Source organism: Solanum dulcamara, chromosome 5 (assembly GCF_947179165.1).
Source record: "Solanum dulcamara chromosome 5, daSolDulc1.2, whole genome shotgun sequence".
Classification (NCBI taxonomy): Eukaryota; Viridiplantae; Streptophyta; class Magnoliopsida; order Solanales; family Solanaceae; genus Solanum; species Solanum dulcamara.
Window position 1 is genome coordinate 73323874 of NC_077241.1, and position 19173 is coordinate 73343046.

Below are 19173 nucleotides of genomic sequence, written 5' to 3' on the forward strand. Positions count from 1 at the left end.
TAAAAACGATTACATTGAGGAATTAGGAAAAATGAAGAAGGAAGGAGGACGGTTAAAAATTGAGCATACACCTATGGCGTGAAAAGTTTTTACTGGTACCACTAGATTATAAGCTTTGATAGTATTTTAGCAAATTAGTTATCGCTTTTAAAAAGTACTTATTTGGTTGAAAATATTGGCCAAATAGGTTGACATGCAACCACTCAATAGTTGCTTTTACAAAAGACTTAGTGTAAAACAATCATTAGAGATGTGATAAGTAATTCAAGGTACAAACAATGCACAAATTAAAGCAGCTCAAACATTACTTTTACAAGAAATATTCTGATAATTTATACTTTTGCAGACAGTTTGTGCTATATTAGCTTTAACATAGTACTTCATTCTTCACTAACAATGTGAAACGTTATGCTTAGAATTGATTTGGGGAACTAGACTCAGAGATGTTGTAAAATCGAACGACTCTAAAGACAAACATTAAAAACTATTGTCTCAGAGAACAACAAAAGTTATTTCAATCCAAACATATTGTCTTCCTATGATCATAAACCAAATAAAAAATCTTCCAAAAGCCGCTATATAGATTTTGCCTTATCGTCTTCAGAAGAGATTTGAATTCCTGTTTGAGTTGTTCTGGTCGAAACCTTCATATGTCATGTCCTCGTTGCCATAAAACCCCACGTAGCTTCCATGAATCGAGTAAGGAGACATGCAGCCAAAGCTACTTAAGTCACCAGAAAGTTCAACTTCCCCTCTAAAATTCGGGAAAGTTGAATTTGATGTGAACTCATGTTGATCACTAGGCTGCGAGGGAGTCATGCTCGGGAAGTCATACTGTGGACAGTAACTTGATGCATTCTGTCCCTGAGGACATTCCTGTATTCATCCACAAAATAGTGTCAGTCTCATAGTAACAGCAGGACTGAAACAGGATCGAATGAACTAAGACGAGAGAGATTGAATGTAGATACCTTAGATGAATCAAGAATCATAGCAGAGGACATCCAGAGGTTTGCAGAATTAGCCCCTATTGCAGACTCATAATCCCCAAATTGTGTTGTCTGATAAGGAGAAGTAATAGGAGTCGAGTAATTACTGTCGTTGCTCATGTATGCGCTTTGAGTTGGCGTTTCATCAGAAACAACAATTGGTTCATTTACTGAGGTAAATGCTCCACTGGTTGTACTTGTACTACATCCAACCTGCTTAACTCCTTGAACATCTTTCGTCTTCAATGAAACGTCGTTTCTCTTTATGACACGACAAAGTGCAAAAGGCCCCTGGAGACAAGTAAATTACAGAATATGATCATTTTCTTGCATTCTACTACTACTAAATCAGAAGTCTCTTTGAAATAAGATGATTCTGTTTACCTGAAAACTTGGAGTGCCCTGAGTAACATCATCACAGAGACGATATTCATGCATTACCCAATCCGTTCTATCCCCAAGCGGAGCTCTTCCACGATAGAAAACTAGTGTTTTACGGTAGCCAACAACTGCTGGATGACAGACTACTTTCCTATCTTTCCCTGTGGCTTTCCAGTATCCGGATTTAGTAGCTCGATTAGTTCTTGAGCCATTTGGGTACTTTTTGTCCCGAGGACAGAAGAAGAACCACTCAAGGTCACGCTTAGGCAAGAAAGATTTCTCTGCATTCAAGAACAGGATATCAGAATCCCCAAAACTCCTAATTCCAAAGTAAGCAATTATGAACTAACTAGAATGAGAAACTTCTGTTGCTTTACACATGCTTTTCTTGTTGATAATTTAGTAGATACAGTAATAATTTAACTTTCTCAAATGTAAAAAGAGATATGCCCCCACAGAACAATCCATCTGGTAAAAGATAATAAAGGAACAAACAAGATAATCTAATAAAGCAACAACTTTGCAGCAGCAACACATTTTTAGTACAAAGTGCCAAAGAAAATAACAGATTACAAATGTATGTTTCACATTTTCTTCAAACAGACACAATTCTAACTTTCCACCTGACATGTTTAAGATCATCATTTTGCTACAAGATTCAAAAATCCTTTTTACATTATTAAACTCAGTGTCAAGCCAAAACCAGACGAACAAAGTGAGGAAAAAATGCTGATCAAGAATGTGTGTACCTGGAAGCTCCCATGGATCAAATTTGTACAAGTCTATTACTGGAATAACCTCCAATTCAATTTCAAGTCCATCAGTTTTTCTTTTCAGGTAATATCCAACCAATTCCTCATCAGTTGGATGAAATCGAAATCCCGGAGGCAGTGATGTTCCTGACATGAAGTAACAATATCCCAATTCCTTAAAAAAAACAGAATTTTCTCCAAAAAATAGCTATGCAACAGAGCAGACACAAGATTTCAAGACAATATTTTTCCACTTAAACTAAGTGCCACAGCTATTTCTGTTGAAAATCTGGAAGATCCAAAAATAAAAGCTTTTTGCAACACTGAACTTTGTCTCAAGATTTACAATTAATTTCCACAAAATGTATTCTTGGAACAACAAGATCATCTTCCTTGGGGAAAAAAAAACAAGATTTAATCTTTACAAGTACCAAGAAGCTAAAACAAATTAAAAGTTACAGAATTGATGAATTTAAATGGTCTAAACCAAGAAACAGTGACTAAATTGAGAATTTTTTTTAACTAAGGATATTTAGTTTGATGAAGAAGAAGAAAAGTTGGGTAGAGTAATAACAAAGGAGGCTGAATAGGCTTTTATAGGCTATGGAGAATCCAACAGTTCAAAAATATGAACACCGAAAGAATTGTAACTTGTCTGAAGCTACCAAAAATTCCACAACAATGACCCCACACACAAAAACTAGAATTCAGTTCACATTTGGAAACAGTTATATCTTACCTAAGCAAAGCACTAGTGACAGTTAAAACTTTATTGACACAAAGGTATTTATATTAAATCAATACAATAATATATTCCGTGTAGTCCTACGAAGGAAAATTTGAAGAAAATAGAGTGTATGCAGACTTTATTTCTACTTCAGAGATGAAGTAGAGAGACATTTATATTAACACTACACAAAAAATGATCTTTGGCGGCAATTAATTAATGACAATAGCTTAATTGCTACTAGTTATGTTTTTTAGAGGCAATTACTAGTGACAGTTATATTTTAACACTCTTTGTAAATGTCGTTAAAGCCTATGGCTATATTGAATCTAATGACAATTAACTAATGCAGATAAAAGTTGTAACACTCTTTATTAATATACATATTTCTTGCCGCTAAAAAATATTTTTGTTATCGTGTAAATCAATGAAAGCAAAATAGTATAAATGGTCTTTCATTTAAGGGTCATCTGTAATGATATATATTCTCACTTTAATTTGGTAAATATTTATTTGCGCGCACCTGGTGAAAAACGCAAAGCTAAGTAGTCGCGCACCCTTTCTCCTATGAGGAAAGTTACTCTTTCCGATTCATGTCTAGCCTAGGATACATCACATGTGTTTTATACTTATATTTTTAGTATATAATCGTAGTTAATTAATATGTATTTTCACTTTATTAAACTATTCAATTATAATAAATTTATATGATTTGACGTAAATATTTAATGATGAATAGGTATATGTCCTTCAATTTATGACTCATAAAGTGAATTTCTTTGATTTAGTGTAAATCAAAGGTGTGCACAAATATTATCCCTTATTTATGTAAATGGTTATTTTTTGAATTTTCTTTGTTGTGCTATAGAGTCTTCTTCCAAATATTTTGGTCACTTTTTCCCACTCTATAACCTTCCACATCATCATGAATAGACAAAATCGCTTTTTTTTTTCCTTTGTTCAATGGAAGTGATTGTGTCATGCTATGGCCCAGTGTTAAAAAAAAGAAAAGGTCCTTAAAGTGCTTAATGAGATTATCACTCACACTTTTTTTTTAATAGTGACCAAAGTGTACAACTTTGTGGAAAACTCTACTTTGATTTTTTTGGATTCACATTCAATTAGTAAAGTTGAAACCTTAAATCCCTAGGCCTAGCATGTTAAATAGGCAGACTGACAATAGAATTAGCAAAACAAGAATGTTGATGTGATGGAACTAAATTGTTTTTTTTTCCCTAACCATAAATAAGTTATTTTATTCTGAATGATTCACATGATTATTTAACTATAATCGTAATATGTGAACTAGTTATAATTTTAAAAAAATAAGATAACTGTCTTGCTACGTACTATTGGTTAAGATACATTGATAATCCTTGCATTATATGAGTAACAACAAAAGAATAAACATACAATTGACACTAAAAAGGGCAAACTACTGGAAATTACGTGATATAAAAAGGTGGCTTAAGGCTTTAATATAAAGTTGGGATGTAATAGTTGGAACTTGGAAGCAAATGAAAGTAGTTTTGGGTTCTAAAAGAAACTCAGTTTGCATTTGTGTTAGTCTAAACTTCTCATGGTTTAACTTCGCAGATGGTTATTCAACTAAGAATTAGTATTTCATAAACTATTATTTATTATTGAAGAAAATTAAAGCAAGAAGAGAAATGATTTTTTGAAATGATAACTAGTATATGATTGACCATCTCAGAAATCAATTCCTTTTGCTTGTTGGGTTCGAAATACTCCGAGAGTAATACGAAAGCTATTAATTGTAAACATTGACGATGATCAATCAAATCACAAAGAAAACTATTCTAAAATAACTAACAATTTAATATGATTTGATCAGTTTTTCTACATATGAGAAAACTAATATAAATGAAAGATTAAAAACTATTGAGAGAAAAATATTCCAAAACTCTTTACACGACTGTATTGTAGATGTTATCGTGTTCTTAGTATGAAAATAAATGATCTTCTATTTATAAAAGTCCAAAAGTTTTCTCCAAGAAAAAGACAGATATAAAATAGCTCTTTCTAACAAGAAAACATTGCGTACCAACAAAATTGTTTTGAATTAAAACACAACTGTGATAGCTATCAAATAAGTTTAAAAAATATATAGGGCAAATTCTAGCACCACCTATAACTACTAGATTTAATAATTTAAACACATCTTTTTATAAAGGTCCTCTAATCTCATTATCAAAAAGAACACACAAAAAAGATGTTCAGATTATGATATTACTGCGATAGCATAAGAGATTTGGATGTTTATTATAAAACCCTTTACAGACCAAGAAATTAAAAAAAAAAAACAATATTATTGGTTAATGTAAATTATATAAAAAGACATAGACAAATAATCCTAGCTATGACACACTTCTTTAAAGAATCAGATTATTTAGTTTTCCAGTTTCCATATATGGACAAGGCAAGTACATAAATACTGAGTTTGGCAAGTTAGGAATATTTTCTTGTCTTCAACATTTTTTTTCTCTAAAAAAGCAACATTAGGAACGGCTGCTTTGAATCCACAAGTACCCGACCCTCTATATATGTAACGGTGATAATGATATTATTGAAACTTACTTGAACATGAATAACTCACTTTAATATTAAACATGCACCCTTAGGTGAATCGATATATCAATTTTGATGCAAACTAATTTTAGATATAACTTTTATCATATTTTATCATCTCGTAAATATGTGTTTGGGGAAGGAGAAGCATGTGTTCCATGACTAATTAATTAATATATATGAGAAAGACTATAAAAGAGTGCAATATTAGAGGCACGTTACAATATTAATATATTATATACTTCATATTAGCCAGACAAGTAGACAATATAGGCCTACAATTGTTATAGCCAATAGACATTTTGTTTTTTCTATGAATATAAGAATAATAAAATATTTTTCCCCTTTTTGGTCATGTATATATCACAAGACGAGATGCGAGGAAAAGAAAGAGATTGAAAAAGATTTGTCTTCAGCTAGCATTACCACTCTCAATAATTATGTGGAAATATTGTTGGCCTTAATCTATATGATGTGAATGGAAAATGGAGAGAAAAGAAATGTAGAAAAATAAAAAATTTAATAAAGTTTATTTTTGTATAGAAATTTTTTTCTTTGTTGATCAAAGAGAGAAAAAAGATTTTGTGTTTATACAATATAAAATTATTATTTTTCTAGTTTTTAAAAGATTGAGAAGAAGACAAGTCTTGCATTTGACTCGGACTCAAAGAAAATAATTAACCTTATGCCTTAAGTACAGTAAAGGAATTAAATTCTTTAAGAACACACACGAAAAAAGTAATTCTAGTAAATTTTGTGAGTTCGAAATAATTTGTTGTTTCTTTTATAGTTTAAACGTGTTTTCTGACTATAAAACAGATTCTGGTTTATTGAAATCTGTTTTTGAAAATTGTTTAATATCAAAAATCCACCTTATGTTCTTAAAAACATTAACTTCGTTTTTTGCCTAAAATCATTAAATGATTTAGTTGAAATCTCTTTTTGGAAACTGTTTAATATCAAGAACTTTAATTTTTCAACACCATGAGGCAAAAATATAATAACCAAAATATAATGAAATTGTTGTTAAAGTAATATTAACTTTCGCCCCCATCAAGGATATACTATTTATTAACCCAAGATATTGTTTCTTTTTATATATGTAATTTTCTATTTTATTCTTGTAAATAATAAAAAAAAGAGGAGACTTTCTATGATTTTACAAAAGAACTAAGGAAATTAGGGTGCAAAACTGCAAATCATTAAAAATAATAGAATAAGGTATAAGTCTTAGGGATGCAAATAGTAAATTACTCGATATATTTCGATAAATAACAAATATATATATATATATATAATTTGATCTCAGAATTTAAGAGTAAATACTATATTTCACCTCAACTCCTCAAATTTTAACATTTTTCTAAAATAAAATAATTAAAAGTATAAAGGAAATATCGATTTTAGTCCCTGTATTATTGTATAATTCCAGTTTTAGTCCATATATTATTTGACTATGCACATTTAACATTTAATTATTTGAAGTGTGCGATTTTGGTCCTTGGAATTAACAAAAGTTAATTATTTAATAAAATGAATATTTTGAAATATATAGAATAAAATAAATTGAACAGTTGGTGATTCTAAATAATTGAAGAATTATGTGGATAAAAAAATTTAATTTAATGAAAATTAAATGTTAAATTTTTTAAAGAGTGAAAGTTGTTAGGACACTATTGATAGCCTTAAGGAGTCTGTCCACTCACTAAACTCTCAAATGTAATCGTATTTAACCTTGATTAGTAATCATTGAAAAAGAGAGGAAGAACGAGTCGTTAAGAAATAAAAAACAGAGCATATAGCATTTGAATAAAATAGAGCTAATGAATAAAATATAATTTTAATTTTATATACGTAATTCTTCAAGCATTTAAAATCACCAACACTTTATTTTATTTTATTTTATATATTATCAAATAATCATTTTGTTAAATAGTTAACTTCAAAGACTAAAATCACACACTTCAAATAAATAAAGATTAAATAAGCATAATCAAATAACATAAAGAATAAAAGTGAAATTATGCAATAACAGGTTCTGAAACCGTGTTATGTGCTTCATCCACTATTCTAAAGAGATAAAAAAAGTTCATGAAAAAAGGAAGAATGAATGAAAAGAATTAAAAGTGTACTAGACAACTCTTTTGGTCTTAACCAAATGAGAAGGCGACATTTGAAATTGTACCAAAAATATTTTAAATTTGGAATTTCAGATAGATTTTTTTGGTGTGAAAGGGGAATCCAACGTACAAAAAAAAAGTTTCGTCAATTCAAGATAATGACGTCACTGATCATCAAATGATAATGACAGAAACTATTAAGCATCAACTCTAGTAGAAGCACACGGGGACGGAGCTAGTGTAGGGCAGACGGGGTGGATTCCATCGAATTTAGTAGTTTTAGTTCAAATTTTATATTTTTTGAAAGAAATTTATTAAATATGTATATATAATTTTGTTTAGAACTCAAAAACTTAAAAATCTAGAATATATCCTGGATCTATAATTTTTAAATCCTAATTTCGCCAACACAAGAATTTATCTTTTAACACTGAAATATTAGATTAATCGCCTAAAATGTAACTTCATACAATTATTCTTTGTTGAAGAATGATAAAAAGTCTCACATTGATGGTTAATGGGATAAGTGGATTCTTTATAAGACTTGAGCAATCCTTTTCCCTTTGAGCTAGCTTTTGAGGTGTGAGTTAGGTTCAAAACCTAATTTAACATGGTATCAGAGCACGACTTGTCTCACCCAATGTTGGGCCCCCGAAATTAAAATTATCCACGCACCATATGCTAAGCACTAGGCGTGAGGTGGGTGTTGAAGAATTACAAAAAGTCCACATTGATGGTTAATGAGACGGGTAAACTCCTTATAAGGCTTGGACAATCCTCCTCCCTTTGAGCTAGCTTTTGAGACGTGAGTTAGGCTCAAAACCTAATTTAACATTCCTAAAAATTGAGATCAATTAACCTAGCAAACAAAATAAATTATCGTTACAAGTCTAGAGTCTATGATAGATTAAAATACATTTATAATTTTAATTATTGTTTTTATATATTGTCATCATATATAAGTCAAATGAGTGCCAAGGTGATAAGATCCTTTTATGGGGAATTGGAAATATATTTTTTTTAAAAGACCATTATTCCCATGGCTTTTAATTTGTTATTTGCACCCTTAACATCCTTGTCGATGTTTGTCTCAATTCTCTTATAAGTCTACACCTTCTTTCGGCCCTTTTGTCTCATTTTCATGGTGGCAATTGGCAAATGGGAATTATTGTCTCAAACCAACGGCTACTATTTCTTTACTTGGGAGAAATTTTTTAGCTGTCATTTTTGTGCTTAGCTAAATGAAGTTGGGTTGTTGGAATTTAAATTCCAATATGTGACACTATAAATCATTGATGATGTTGTGGATCCATAGTATTAGTTGATAATTGGTAAATGCATATGATTATTTTAAAAGAGTCAAACTAATAAATAACTAGGGCGTGTTTGATACGAAAAAAAAATATTTTTTACGAAAAAGATTTTCTTGAAAAATAAGTGATTTTCTATTTTTCTTCCTAATTTTCTAGTGTTATGTAAATAAGCAGAAATATTGTCCCAAAAATTATTTATATATAATCTAGACAGACACTATGGGATAGTGGGGTAGTGGGGTGGGTTTGTTGGAGGTTGGAGGGGAGACAATCAACGTAAAATATCTCTTATGAAACTTGTTTTTCCTACTTTCACTATGAATAATACTATTTTTCTCATTTTAAAAACTTGTTTTCCTTGAAAACATTTGCCAAAACACCCTTAATAAAATAATCAATGCTCTATATTATTGCTAGGTGATGAATAGAATGTCCCACGTAATCATGGGCTCCTTCTAAGGATTGGGAATCCTCTTTCCTTTGAGTGAATTAGTTTTTAAGGTGTGAGTTAGGTCCAAATCTAATTTGGCATAATATACATAGCAGGGCTACCAAGTGAAAGAAAAGTCAACAAAGGCTACTAAGTAAAGTCAAATTCAAAGAAGAAAAAAGTAGGTAGAAAAAGGAAAATAAAAGAATTTTTTAGTATAATTGGATTTTTCTTTTCCTAAAAGAAAAACACAAAGTTTCCATATATTTGGCTAGGGCTGTACAGGGCAAACTGATAAACCGCACCAAACCGACAAACCGCACCAAATCGGGAAAAAAATCCGACTAGTGGTTTGGTTTGACTTGGTTTGGTGTTTGCAAAAAAATCCGACCATAATAGGATTTGTTTGGTTTTAACTAAAAAAAATCAAACTGAACCCAAACCGACTCGATTATAGATATACTACTTTTAAATTATGTTATACATAAAAATATTTATTAAAATATAATTTATAAATATTTTTTAAATTTTTTTTCATAATTTTTGTTTTCTTTCTTACATTTAGATTTGGACTTGAGAAGCCCATCTAAATAATATACAAAAAAAACTCATCTTATAAAGTTATATTATAAAGTTAAAACTTCAAACAGTGTTCTGCCTTCATCTTATATGTTGATATTTTGTACTAGAACTCTTTTTAAGAAGCACTATTCTGTTCTTTTTATTAGATACTATGAAAAACCTAAGAAACCCAAAAAAATCTGAAAACCCCAAAAAAAAAACCAAAAAATTGATATCGAAAAACTCGACTTTTATTGGTTTGATTTGGTTTATAAATTTAATAACCCGACACAAATGGTTTGATTTAGTTTATAAAAAATTCGAACCAACCCGGTCCATGTACACCCCTATATTTGGCTAGTCCTTTTCTTATAGAAAAATATTTATGACTCTATAAATATAAGCTCATACCTTCTAACATAACGGGGTAGCATTCACAATGTAGTCCTAAGGGCTTTGAGAGTTTTGTGTAGGAGAGAGAAAGTAAGAATAAAAAGAGAGTTATACACCAAAATAAATATTGTATTCTGAGAAACCCAAAAAAATCTGAAAACCCCAAAAAAACCGAGAAAATTGATATCGAAAAACTCGACTTTTATTGGTTTGATTTGGTTTATAAATTTAATAACCCGACACAAATGATTTGATTTAGTTTGTAAAAAAATCGAACCAATCCGGTCCATGTATACCCCTATATTTTGGCTAGTCCTTTTCTTATAGAAAAATATTTATGACTCTATAAATATAAGTTCATACCTTCTAACATAACGGGGTAGCATTCACAATGTAGTCCTAAGGGCTTTGAGAGTTTTGTGTAGGAGAGAGAGAGTAAGAATACAAAGAGAGTTATACACCAAGATAAATATTGTATTCTTGAGTGTGTTTTTTAGTAGTTGTTCCTTTTATACGAAAGGAGTGTTAATTGTTGTTTTCTCCTTGTATTTGAGACCGGTGTACTCCATATTATAATAGTAAAAATCCTTCTACACCATAGTTTTTTCCCACTATTTGTTTGAGGGTTTCCACGTAAAATTCTCGTGTCCAATTTATTTTCATTATTTATCATCATATCAAACTTTAGTTGTGGTGCTTTCTACCCCCAACACCAAGAAATCGGATAGTTTCGGGGTAAAAATGCCTCCGATCATGAATGTGCGCGTACTTAATCGGACAGTGGAACCTCAGATAAAAAATATTCGGATTCAGATGTGAAGAAAAATTATCGATGATTGAAATGTCCCACATTAATAAATAAATGAAATCTTGAACTTCTTATAATGCTTGATCAATCTTTTGAAATGTGAATTAGGCCTAAGACCTAGTTTGACACTAGACATTGTCCTTCATGTCAAAGTGTTATTTCTGGTCTAAAAGATTAACGATCATTGATAAATCGTTTGGTCATTTTTACTTGTGAAGAGGAATAAATAAATTAGCATAAAAAACAAAACAAGAAAAACAAAAAAAGATTTGGTTATCTTTATTTCAAACGTGTATTGCATTGCCTTTACTTGAGCTCTTGTTTTCTTCCCTAAAAACAAGAAAAAAAATACATATAAAGAGGAAAGAAAATCACAACAATTAGTCTTTTTAAAATTATTTTTTTACCTATAATTTCAACTCGTGAAATTACAGTTAGTCTTACTGTAATTATTAATGCCAAAGACTTAATTAGACCACTAATCTCATACACGTCATCCTCCATGTAGGCCATCTATGTTTGCCTCCTGTCGGCAAGTCAATCTTCATTATACTATATTAAATTAAATTAATCTTCAGTCATTAGAACAATTTTGAGGTTGTTTCATGGAATTTTGAAAAAAATCAGAAAATAATATAATTAATTAAGTTGATATGTCTAATGACCTTTTATTTTGTCCTTATATAGTCATCAAATCAATAATTATGCTTATGCAAATCTTGACTAAACTCTTTTTTGGGTCAATGAATCTAATAACTTGCGGATATTTAGGGGCTGAATTTAGACCTATTTTTCTTTATAATGTCACCTTAATTATTTCTTCTTTCATTATTATTTCTGTTTATATAAAATAGCAACGAACCCAAATTATCTCTTTGTTTGTTTTCGAGCATATATTATGTCTTTTAAAAGTACTTTTATAGATATTAAATCCCAAGTTGGCTACGTCACGTCTATGCTTACTATTTTTTTCGTTTGGGAACTCTGGAAGGAAGGCAATAGCAGTAAATTAGAAAATCCTTTGCTGTTGTTCTCCTTTATGAGGTACGAAGTTGCTCGACCAACGTACGAAGTAGCTCGACTAAAATGCTAAAAAGTGGAATTAAGCGAAACTTTGACTAAGATCACTACATCAAGTGGAGCTTTGACCGAAATAAAATAGAGTTGAGTCTAGCCAAACTAAATACAAGTGAATTAAGCCGAGCTCCCAAGTTTGACTAAATTTTACGTATAAGTATCCTAGACATGTAGATCGATAGACTAATGACAGATGGTATATATATAATTAACTTTAGATGTAGGGGAGAATTTTAATGAACATCTTGCGCTCTTTGACTTTGCCCTGGTGCAATAAATGCAATGGTTGTTAATTTGGTGTTAACTTGAATACCTTCATTACCACGAGGAAAACTGTTTTTCTCTTAATCAAAGATTTGGGGTTCGAATTTTGGATATGAAAAAATCTTTAGTATAAATTGCTATCCTCCGAATGAAACTCTATCCGATATGAATTCAGAATAGTCGAACTCCAATGCGGATATTAAATAGCTAAAAAAAAAAATGTGAACTTGAATGAAATTTGGGCTGTCAAGTCAAGAGATCTCTAGCTCCCTCTTACCAATAATACAAATATCATTGAATTGACATCATTTCACCGCATTCATTCAACTTTGTAGTTGCTTCCAATCAGTTGATGGGCTTTTTTTAGTGATCATTACTGATTATTTTTTGTCCTTTATTAAGAAAACTTTACAACTGTTGAACTTGAAGGACATAATTAACATAGTTGATATATGGACGTGCATAATTTATATTTATTTAAAAATTAGCAAATTATAATATAAATAAAAGTAATTAAATATCATGTCCACAAAATATATTAGAGAATGTTGTTTTTAGTGCACGGAATGGTGACAAAAGATTTACCTTCTCATAAACTTTTAAGTGATTATTGTTGTCAAAATGATTTTAAAAGTCTCGTACACGATTTGAAACAAAGTGTAAGGATATGATTCCTGACCTCTTAACTTAACCTCAAAAGTTAGCTCAAAGGGAAGAGTATTGTCCAAACCTTATAAGGAGTCTACCTATTTCATTAACCACCAATGTGAGACTTTTGTCATTCTTCTTCGACACCCCACCTCACGCTCAATGCTTAGCATCTACTGCGTAAGCAATTTTAATTTTTGGGGCCCAACATAGAGTAAAACGGGTTCTGCTCTGATATCATGTAAAGATGTGGCACCTGACCTAACTCAACCCCAAAAGTTAGCTCAAAGGGAGGAGGATTATCCAAACCTTATAAGGAGTCCACCTATCTCATTAACCATCAATGTGGACTTTCGTCATTCTTCAACACTTATCCATCCATAGAGCAATAAGTGAATTTTTCAAAAACAAAAAGCAAACATACTTAATGGGCTAAAATTACTATACATATACTAATAACAATATCCAATTAAATGAAAACATAGAGGGTATAAGTCTGGCTTTTATACTTTTGAGAGTTTTGGTTGGACTGATAAGTATTCTTTTATTCTTAATCAGAGGTCTCCGATTTAGGTTTTGAGAATGAGATCGTCTTTGGTAGAAAGCGTCTTACTCATCCAAAATGGGACTACCCCGACATGAATCTAAATTAGCTGAGCTTCAAAATGGATACCAACTGAGTGGAAACTAAAAAAAATAAGTCTGTCTTTTATTGAGTGAAATCTGAATATATACATTATTATAAAAAGTTCCCCTAATTGTCGAGATGAGAATGCTGAGAATGGATGTGTGGCATACCTGGAGCTACAAGATTAGAAATGAGGCTATTCGACACAAGGTAGGAGTGGCCTCGGTGGAAGACAAGATGCGGGAAATAAGACTGAGATGGTTTGGACATGTGAAGAGGAGAGAAACAGATGCCCCAGTGCGGAGGTATGAGAGGTTGGCCATGGATGGTTTCAGAAGAAGTAGAGGTAGGCCGAAGAAATATTGGGGAGAGGTGATTAGACAGGACATGGAGCAGTTACAGCTTACCAAGGACATGACCTTAGATAAGAGGGTGTGGAGGACCCACATTAGGGTAGAAGGCTAGTACGTAGTCGTGTTATTCTTCCTTATTAGTAGGCGCATTAGCGCATTATAATTTTTTGTGCTCTGATTTCTATTATTATCTATTACTTTCTGTACTATTTGTACTTTGATTACTCTATTTTGTCTGTGTCGCTTTCGTTATTTGCTTTCCCATATCATTTTGAACTTCTTAGCCTTATCTGACCTCTTTTTATGTTTTTATTGAGCTGAGGGTCTTTCGAAAACAACCATCCTACCTTGGTAGGAGTAAGGTCTGCGTACACTTTACCCTCTCCAGACCCCACGTTGTGGAATTTCACTGGGTTGTTGTTGTTGTACTTTCATAAATAGGATTAAAATCTGCGTATATTCTATTCTTTTCAGACTTCACTCGTGGAAGTACTCGGAGTTTGTTGTTGTTGTTCTCAACTAAAACTTTTGATTGTTGACCAATCTAATACTCCAACATTTCTTGCTTCCTGGAAACAACAACAACAACAACAACAACCCAGTGAAATCCCACATCGTGGGGTCTGGGGAGGGTAGAGTGTACGCAGACCTGACTCCTACCAATGTAGGACGGCTGTTTCCGATAGACCCTCGGCTCGATAAAAGCATAGAAAAAGGTCAGACAAGAATATTAGAGTAAATAAGTAGATGACGAAAACGGTCCAAACAATAGTATAATCAAAGCACAAAAACAGTAGATATTATTATTGGATAATAACATAAATACCATAAATAACATACAACAGAATGCAAGAAATGATAGTGCGTTAATACGCCTACGAATAAGGGAGAATAAAACCACTATGTACTAGCCTTCTACCCTAATGTGTGTCCTCCACACCCTCCTATCTAGGGTCATGTCCTCGGTAAGTCGTAAATGCGCCATGTACTGTCAGATCACCTCTCCCCAATATTTCTTCGGCCTACCCCTACCTCTTCTGAAACCATTCATGGCCAGCCTCTCACATCTCCGCACTGGTGCATCTGGGACTCTCCTCTTCACATGCCCAAACCATCTCAGTCGCGTTTCCCGCATCTTGTCTTCCACCGAGGCCACTCCTACCTTTTCTCGAATAGCCTCATTTCTAATCTTGTCACTCCTCGTATGCCCACACATCCATCTCAACATTCTTGCTTCCTGGAAAATAAAATGAAAAAAATAAGATAATCTTATTAACAAATGGTGTCAGCTAATTTGTAGTTCTTTGCAATTTTATTCTTATTTTTATGTCTTTAAGAAGTTTGTTTCTCAATAACCAAAACTATTATCCCAAAAACAGTGGAAGAATTTGGCAAATAACTATTTTTCATACCGCTAATAAGGTTTTAACTATCGTTTTAAAAATGATTTAGTCTTCAGACACTTTTTAGTATGGAAATAACATTTTGACAAAAATATTCCTAGCTAAAACACGGAAAAACTTGAGAAATTTTTTATCGGAATTTGAACTAATATTTATTTAAATAAATAAAGATTTGAACTCCATAAATCGTTCATCGAATTTGATACTCCAAGAAATTTTCACACTTAAATTGCGAAAGTTTTAACTTCATTAATCGTTTATGGAATGTGAATTAATAAAAGTTCATTCATGGAGTTTGCTCCACGTGTTAATTAGGTGAATTTTTTGTGCAGATATTACATCTTAAAAAGCTTTTTTCTTTTTTTTGTAATAACATTTCAAAAGGTGGCTAAATATTACTCCCTCTATTCCATATTAATTGAATTTTTGAGGAATTTTTCATTGTTCAAAATAATTGAATTGTTCAAAGTTCAAGATGGATGTTTGAAACTTTTTTCATATTTGCCCTTTCATTTATTGAAGTTTTATATTTTCTAAGAGATAAATCACACTACTTGCAAAGTTATATTTATGAATTTACAAAAAGCAATAGTGGAAAGTATGATTCAAATTATGTCTTTAAATATTTTTCTTAATATATATATACATTGTTTTATAAATTCAGTTAATATTGAATAGAGAGAGTAATAAGTAGTCCTAAAGCCATCTATCTTCACGTAACACACATCGCAAAAGTAGTCCGTTGAAAGATTGTTGATCGAGGACATCATCAATTCATCATAATAATAATAGTATACAATTTTCGAACCATCCCTAATTTTTTCCAAAACAACGGGGTCCCCGAAAGTAGAGCCCAATAGGCAAACTACTGGCCCATTTACAAAACTGACAGCCCATTTAGTATAGAAATCCAATCTACTTGTCCCAAAATTATATGTAGAGATTTTTTTAGGAATCACATAGTGTTAATGTATAGTGCAGAGGAGGGTTAATTATCATTTTTTTAGGAATCACATAGTGTTAATGTATAGTGCAGAGGAGGGTTAATTATTCAGATACATTAATTTAGTAATTCGAATATATTAATTAGAGTTTTATGTATCAGCAAGTAACATTTAAAGCATGATACATTGAACATAAAGATAATTTATGAATCAAAATTAATATATTTGGATTACTGAATTAATGAATTCGGATGAAAAGAAGAAATTTTTAAAATTTTTTAAAATGGATAAAAGTAAGGGAAAATATGATAAATAAAGGGGTGCAATTAGGTATTTTTTCCAAATAATATTTTTGAAAAAGATCTAGTAGGGCTTTAGCCTTTTTTAGGGGGTTTTACCAAGAGTGAAAATCCAGATAAGGTGCCAAAATATCCACAAAATAGATGCATTTCCATTGAAGCTCCAAATCCAAACTCTTCTATGGCTGCAAAATTCTCTACTGGTCTAGACATCCATTGCAGCATACCTTACAGTTCAGACACAAAGCTTCTTTATGGTTCTTCTTCCACCAAACCATCAAGATTAGCCATCAAAAGATTCACTATTCTTTGCAATTCCACTTCAAAATCTCCAAAACCAAATCTAAATCTTGAATTTGATTCTTCAAGAAAAAGCCCCTCTCTTTCTGAACAACTAAAGCCACTTTCCAACACCATTCTTGATGACCCACCAAACCAGGCAAGAATTCTTTCTAAACCAAAGTCTACTTGGGTAAACCCCACTAGACCTAAACCTTCTGTGTTGTCTTTACAGCGTCAGAAGAGGTCTTCTTACTCTTATAATCCTCAAATTAGGGATCTTAAGAATTTTGCTAGGAGGTTGAGTGAGTGTCACTTTTCTGATGATGCTTTCTTGGCTGTTCTTGAAGATATCCCACATCCACCCACTAGAGATAATGCTTTGTTGGTGCTTAATAGCTTGAGGCCATGGCAAAAGACTCTTTTTTTCTTCAATTGGATCAAGACCCGGAATTTGTTTCCACTTGAAACTATCTTTTATAATGTTGCTATGAAGTCTTTGAGGTTTGGGAGGCAATTTCAGCAGATTGAGGAACTAGGTTTTGAGATGATTGAAAGTGGGATTGAGTTGGATAACATTACTTATTCTACTATTATCACTTGTGCTAAAAGGTGTAATCTTTTTGACAAGGCAGTGGAGTGGTTTGAGAGGATGTATAAGACTGGTTTGATGCCTGATGAAGTCACTTATTCTGCAGTTTTGGATGTGTATGCTCAGTTGGGAAAGGTTGAGGAGGTAATGAGCTTGTATGAGAGAGGGAGAGCTAGTGGATGGACTCCAGACCCTGTTGCTTTTGCTGTGTTGGCTAAAGTGTTTGGTGCAGCTGGGGATTATGATGGTATTAGGTTTGTGTTGCAAGAAATGAAGTCACTTGAAGTGCAGCCCAATTTGGTTGTGTATAATTCATTGTTAGAAGCAATGGGCAAGGCAGGGAAGCCTGGTTTGGCTAGGAGTCTATTTGAGGAAATGGTGGATTCAGGGCTTACCCCGGATGCGAAGACATTAACAGCATTAATCAAGATTTATGGGAAAGCAAGGTGGGCTATAGATGCTTTGGATCTTTGGGAAAGAATGAAGTCTAATGGATGGCCTATGGACTTCATTTTATACAATACATTGTTGAGTATGTGTGCAGATCTTGGGTTGGAGGAAGAGGCCGAGACGTTGTTTGAAGATATGAGGAAGTCGGAGCATTGTAGACTTGATAGTTGGAGCTATACAGCAATGCTTAACATATATGGAAGCGTAGGAAATGCAGAGAAAGCTATGGCATTGTTCGAGGAAATGTCTAAAGTAGGGATCGAGATTAACGTTATGGGATGCACTTGTTTGGTTCAGTGCTTTGGTAGAGCAAAGAGGATAGATGATTTGGTCAAGGTGTTTGAAGTTTCAGTACAGAGAGGAGTCAAGCCAGATGATAGACTTTGTGGATGCTTGCTTTCAGTTGTATCCTATTGCAAGGGCGACGATGCAGATAAGGTCCTTGCTTGTCTACAACAAGCTAATCCAAGATTGGTAACCTTTGTCAAGATGCTAGAAAATGAGAGCACTAGCTATGACATGGTGAAAGAAGAGTTCAGGTCCATACTGACTAATACATCAGATGATGCTAGAAGGCCCTTCTGTAATTGTCTAATTGATATATGCAGAAACAGAAATCGCGCAGAGAGGGCTCACGAGCTCCTCTACTTGGGAACTGTATATGGACTATACCCAGGTTTGCATACTAAGACACCAGAAGAATGGCGATTGAACGTTCGAGCACTATCTGTTGGTGCAGCTCAAACGGCATTTGAAGAATGGATGAGAACACTGGCTAGAATTGTGCAAAGCGAAGAGCCCTTGCCGGAAGTGTTATCGGCAAACACAGGAGCTGGTACTCACAAGTTCTCACAGGGTTTGGCAAATGCCTTCGCTTCTCATGTGGAGAAGTTTGCTGCTCCTTTCAAACAGAGTGAAGAAAAGGCTGGTTTCTTCATTGCAACTCGTGAAGATGTTGTGTCATGGGTCCAATCAAAGACAGCTGCAACTGCTTAAATCATTTTTTTTTACTTAGTTGAAATTACTAATTAGGATTATGCCTTTCAATTGAACTTGATTGATGTACTTTGGGTAACTGAAATTATGCTGCCAGTTATCTTACAAAGAAAGTACTGAAACTTATATGCATAAAGATATCTAAGTGTTTCTTTCTTTCCCAATGCCCCATTTGTA

The 19173-nt window shown here is 32.5% G+C and overlaps 2 protein-coding genes across 2 annotated transcripts; one reads left to right on the plus strand and one right to left on the minus strand.

Annotated features, from left to right (window-relative positions):
• Positions 1-288: 288 nt before the first annotated feature.
• LOC129888481 (NAC domain-containing protein 71-like) lies at positions 289-2654 on the minus strand. Its single transcript, XM_055963451.1, has 4 exons — positions 2120-2654; positions 1374-1651; positions 972-1280; positions 289-876 (listed from the first exon to the last, which is right to left on the minus strand). The coding sequence occupies exons 1-4, from the start codon at positions 2274-2276 to the stop codon at positions 601-603; spliced, it is 1020 nt and encodes a 339-aa protein (XP_055819426.1). The 5' UTR covers positions 2277-2654; the 3' UTR covers positions 289-600.
• A 14070-nt stretch (positions 2655-16724) lies between these two features.
• On the plus strand, positions 16725-19160 carry LOC129889719 (pentatricopeptide repeat-containing protein At5g46580, chloroplastic). The gene has a single exon (XM_055965127.1). The coding sequence runs from the start codon at positions 16861-16863 to the stop codon at positions 18994-18996; it is 2136 nt and encodes a 711-aa protein (XP_055821102.1). The 5' UTR covers positions 16725-16860; the 3' UTR covers positions 18997-19160.
• The last annotated feature ends 13 nt before the right edge of the window (positions 19161-19173 follow it).